General features: G+C 35.4%; 1 protein-coding gene across 1 annotated transcript; it reads right to left on the reverse strand.

Annotated features, from left to right (window-relative positions):
* Positions 1–261: 261 nt before the first annotated feature.
* On the reverse strand, positions 262–2,189 carry LOC131062480 (3-dehydrosphinganine reductase TSC10A). The gene is made up of 4 exons (XM_057996142.2): positions 1,837–2,189; positions 1,458–1,721; positions 962–1,115; positions 262–767 (listed from the first exon to the last, which is right to left on the reverse strand). Exons 1-4 carry the CDS (start codon positions 2,122–2,124, stop codon positions 340–342), a joined length of 1,134 nt encoding a protein of 377 aa, XP_057852125.2. The 5' UTR covers positions 2,125–2,189; the 3' UTR covers positions 262–339.
* Between the last annotated feature and the right edge of the window lie 561 nt (positions 2,190–2,750).

The following is a 2,750-nucleotide window of genomic DNA, read 5'->3' on the forward strand; positions in this document are numbered from 1 at the left end:
AAAGAACATAAAAAGCAAAAACAACTTAATACATAAGAAAATTACAGCTTCTCTGAAGTACAGCAGAAAACATACTAAGAATGAAAGGACCAACACCAAAAAATTTTCAAAAATACGACTAAACAGTTAGAACTCATATGGATCTGAATAACTCATCCATGAAGCTTTTTGTACTTTCAAGTTTTTCAATTTAAAGACTACAAGAATAGACAACTACCCATTCTCCTTCATTTTTTTTTAAAGACTCGCCTTAAACCCAAATAAAAAATATGTGAATTATTGAACTCCAACATAAACCCTGCAGGATCAGGGAAGATGAACTCAATCCCATATTACTATTCATTTACATGATAATTTATCTGCAGCTGGCTTAACAAGAAAGGTCTCTGCAGCAGGCTTATCAAGAAAGTTCTCTGCAGCAGATTTAACGGAGATGGTCTCTACATCAGGTTTAACAGGGATGGTCCTGGTCCTATGGTTGATCCAGATGACTGCATAAACATATCCAATCATGATATATCCCATTATCCTCATGGGCACCAGTGCAAACATGTCGATCACAGCATTTGCAAAAGAATCAGCAGGCAAAATCCCGGCAGATAATAATGACAACATTTTACCACCCTGCCCACTTGCTACGCAAGATTTCCCTTGTGTAACAGCACCCAGAATAACCCTTGCCACATCCCTAGGATTCTCTGCTTTACTTCTGTCATAAAAGGTCACTTTTTGGGCTACCTCTGCCAGCCCTGGATCGGTTACACTGTCTATAAAGATTCAGAATACAACATGAGTAAAGTCAGAGCTCCCCAAAAGAAATAAAAATCTCAAGGTGCAATGCATGCGAGAAAGAGAGGATAAAAAATGTATATACAAAACGACGATACCTAATGTTCTACAAAATGTGATCTTAGAGAAAAGATAAATATACGAAGAACCTTCAAAAATTTGAAATACCCACCTTCCATTTCGCTAAGTAGGGGAGTTTCTACAAATCTTGGACATGCGAAACTAACTCCAATATTATAAGGAAACAGCTCAAGCCTGAGATTCTCTGCAATCCCTTTTAGTGCATACTTGGTAGCAGTGTAAACAGCACCACCATACAAAGGATACTAGTATCATTGAAAAGATCAGTATGCCATTAGCATATTGTTATATCAACGAAACAAAATGTGATATTTTCAGTACAATAAAGCATCTGTTTTCTTTGATTTGATCTTTTAGATCAAATTTCATGATTATTTTTATTTTCTTATTTTGTTTTTTTCTAATGATAAAGCTATTATTTTGAAACTCAGCAACAAAACTAAAAAGTATAATTTTGAAAAAATCATGTCTGCAAAACATACCAATTAGATAGATCCTACAACCCAATAATCTATTCTGCCAGCAAATCATCTAAGTTTCAGCATTCAGAGAGAGAGTGTGTACATGGTGTGAGTTTTTGTTTTTACCATAGAAGCAATAGAGCCAACTAGCACAAGAGCCGAGGGATGCTTGAAGCTCCTCTCCTTCCTTATTGGAAGAGCCACCTTCAAAGTGTAGAGTGTCCCTCTAATGTTGGTACCCACTATAGAATCAATCCACTCAACTGACATCTGCTCCAGATACCCAGCACTACCAACCCCAGCATTGCAAATAAGCACATCAACTGGCATCCATTGAAAGGACTCATTGATAGCTACAGATATGGCTCCATAGTCTGTTACGTCTGCAACCTGTCAAAAGAACAAAAAATGTTGTAGATACAGATGATCTGGAACTAGAAATATATTGGGTTAGTTCTAATGTTTTTGTAATATTCAAATAGAATCATTTAAACAACATACATACCTTGATGTTGATCCTATTCTTGTCACATTGAAGTTCTTGAAGGATTTGATGGGCAGCTTCCTTGAGTTTGGAAATATTTCTTGCTATGAGTGTTACGTAAGATCCTTGGGCAATAGCTTCTTTGGCAATCTCAAGGCCAATGCCACTTGACCCACCTGTTATAAGTACATGCTTGTTATGCAGAGTTGGAACATGAGTGGAAGGTTTCCATATGGACAAGAGGAATGAAATAACTAGGATAGCAACCACAGTAGATAGGGCACCAATAACTTGCAAAATGTCAGCCATTTTTTTTGACCTGCTGCACAGTTTCTCATTGTTGGTATTGTCTCTGATATATAATCTAGGCAACGAACTCTCTGTGTGTGAGTGTGAAAGTCCGGGTAGTTAATCACATTTAATTAAAAAATAAAATCTATACCAAGGGATTCAAACATAAGAAAAACCCTAAATGCAACTTTACTGGGCAATTAATTAAGATCCATATATCAAACACAACTATCCATTTTGAGTTCTGTCATAAAAGTGAAGATATGAGATACATTTTTGGGGATGTCAGCATGTCAAGAAATTATGGACATCTGTTTTTTATCATATTTTTAATTGGAAAGAAGTCTTACTAGATATTGGCCTTCACAACAATGTTATTGATAAAGGAGTTCGACAAATTATATTGTTGCATATATGAAAAGTTTGATGCAAAGCAGTTTTTAATTGGAATGCTGTGACATATTTTATTGTCTCGCTTCTATTTGCTTTCAATTGCATGTTTATGGTTCAAAGATTGTTTTTAAGTTGCAGTTCAGATTTCTTTGTGATTTCTTTCTCAGCTTAATAATTGCTATTATGTTACTTACTCTTCAAAACAGTCTTCATTATGTAATTTTTGACGCCTTTTTAATTGTTCTGTTGTA

The sequence above is a fragment of the Cryptomeria japonica genome, chromosome 1, assembly GCF_030272615.1.
Source record: "Cryptomeria japonica chromosome 1, Sugi_1.0, whole genome shotgun sequence".
Classification (NCBI taxonomy): Eukaryota; Viridiplantae; Streptophyta; class Pinopsida; order Cupressales; family Cupressaceae; genus Cryptomeria; species Cryptomeria japonica.

Coding starts and splice junctions, on each gene's coding strand:
- LOC131062480 (XM_057996142.2), bottom strand. CDS start 2,124: ATGGCTGACATTTTGCAAGTTATTGGTGCCCTATCTACTGTGGTTGCT. Junction 1,722..1,836: donor AGAATAGGATCAACATCAAG/GTATGTATGTTG, acceptor TTCTTTTGACAG/GTTGCAGACGTAACAGACTA. Junction 1,116..1,457: donor TTGGCTCTATTGCTTCTATG/GTAAAAACAAAA, acceptor CAATGATACTAG/TATCCTTTGTATGGTGGTGC.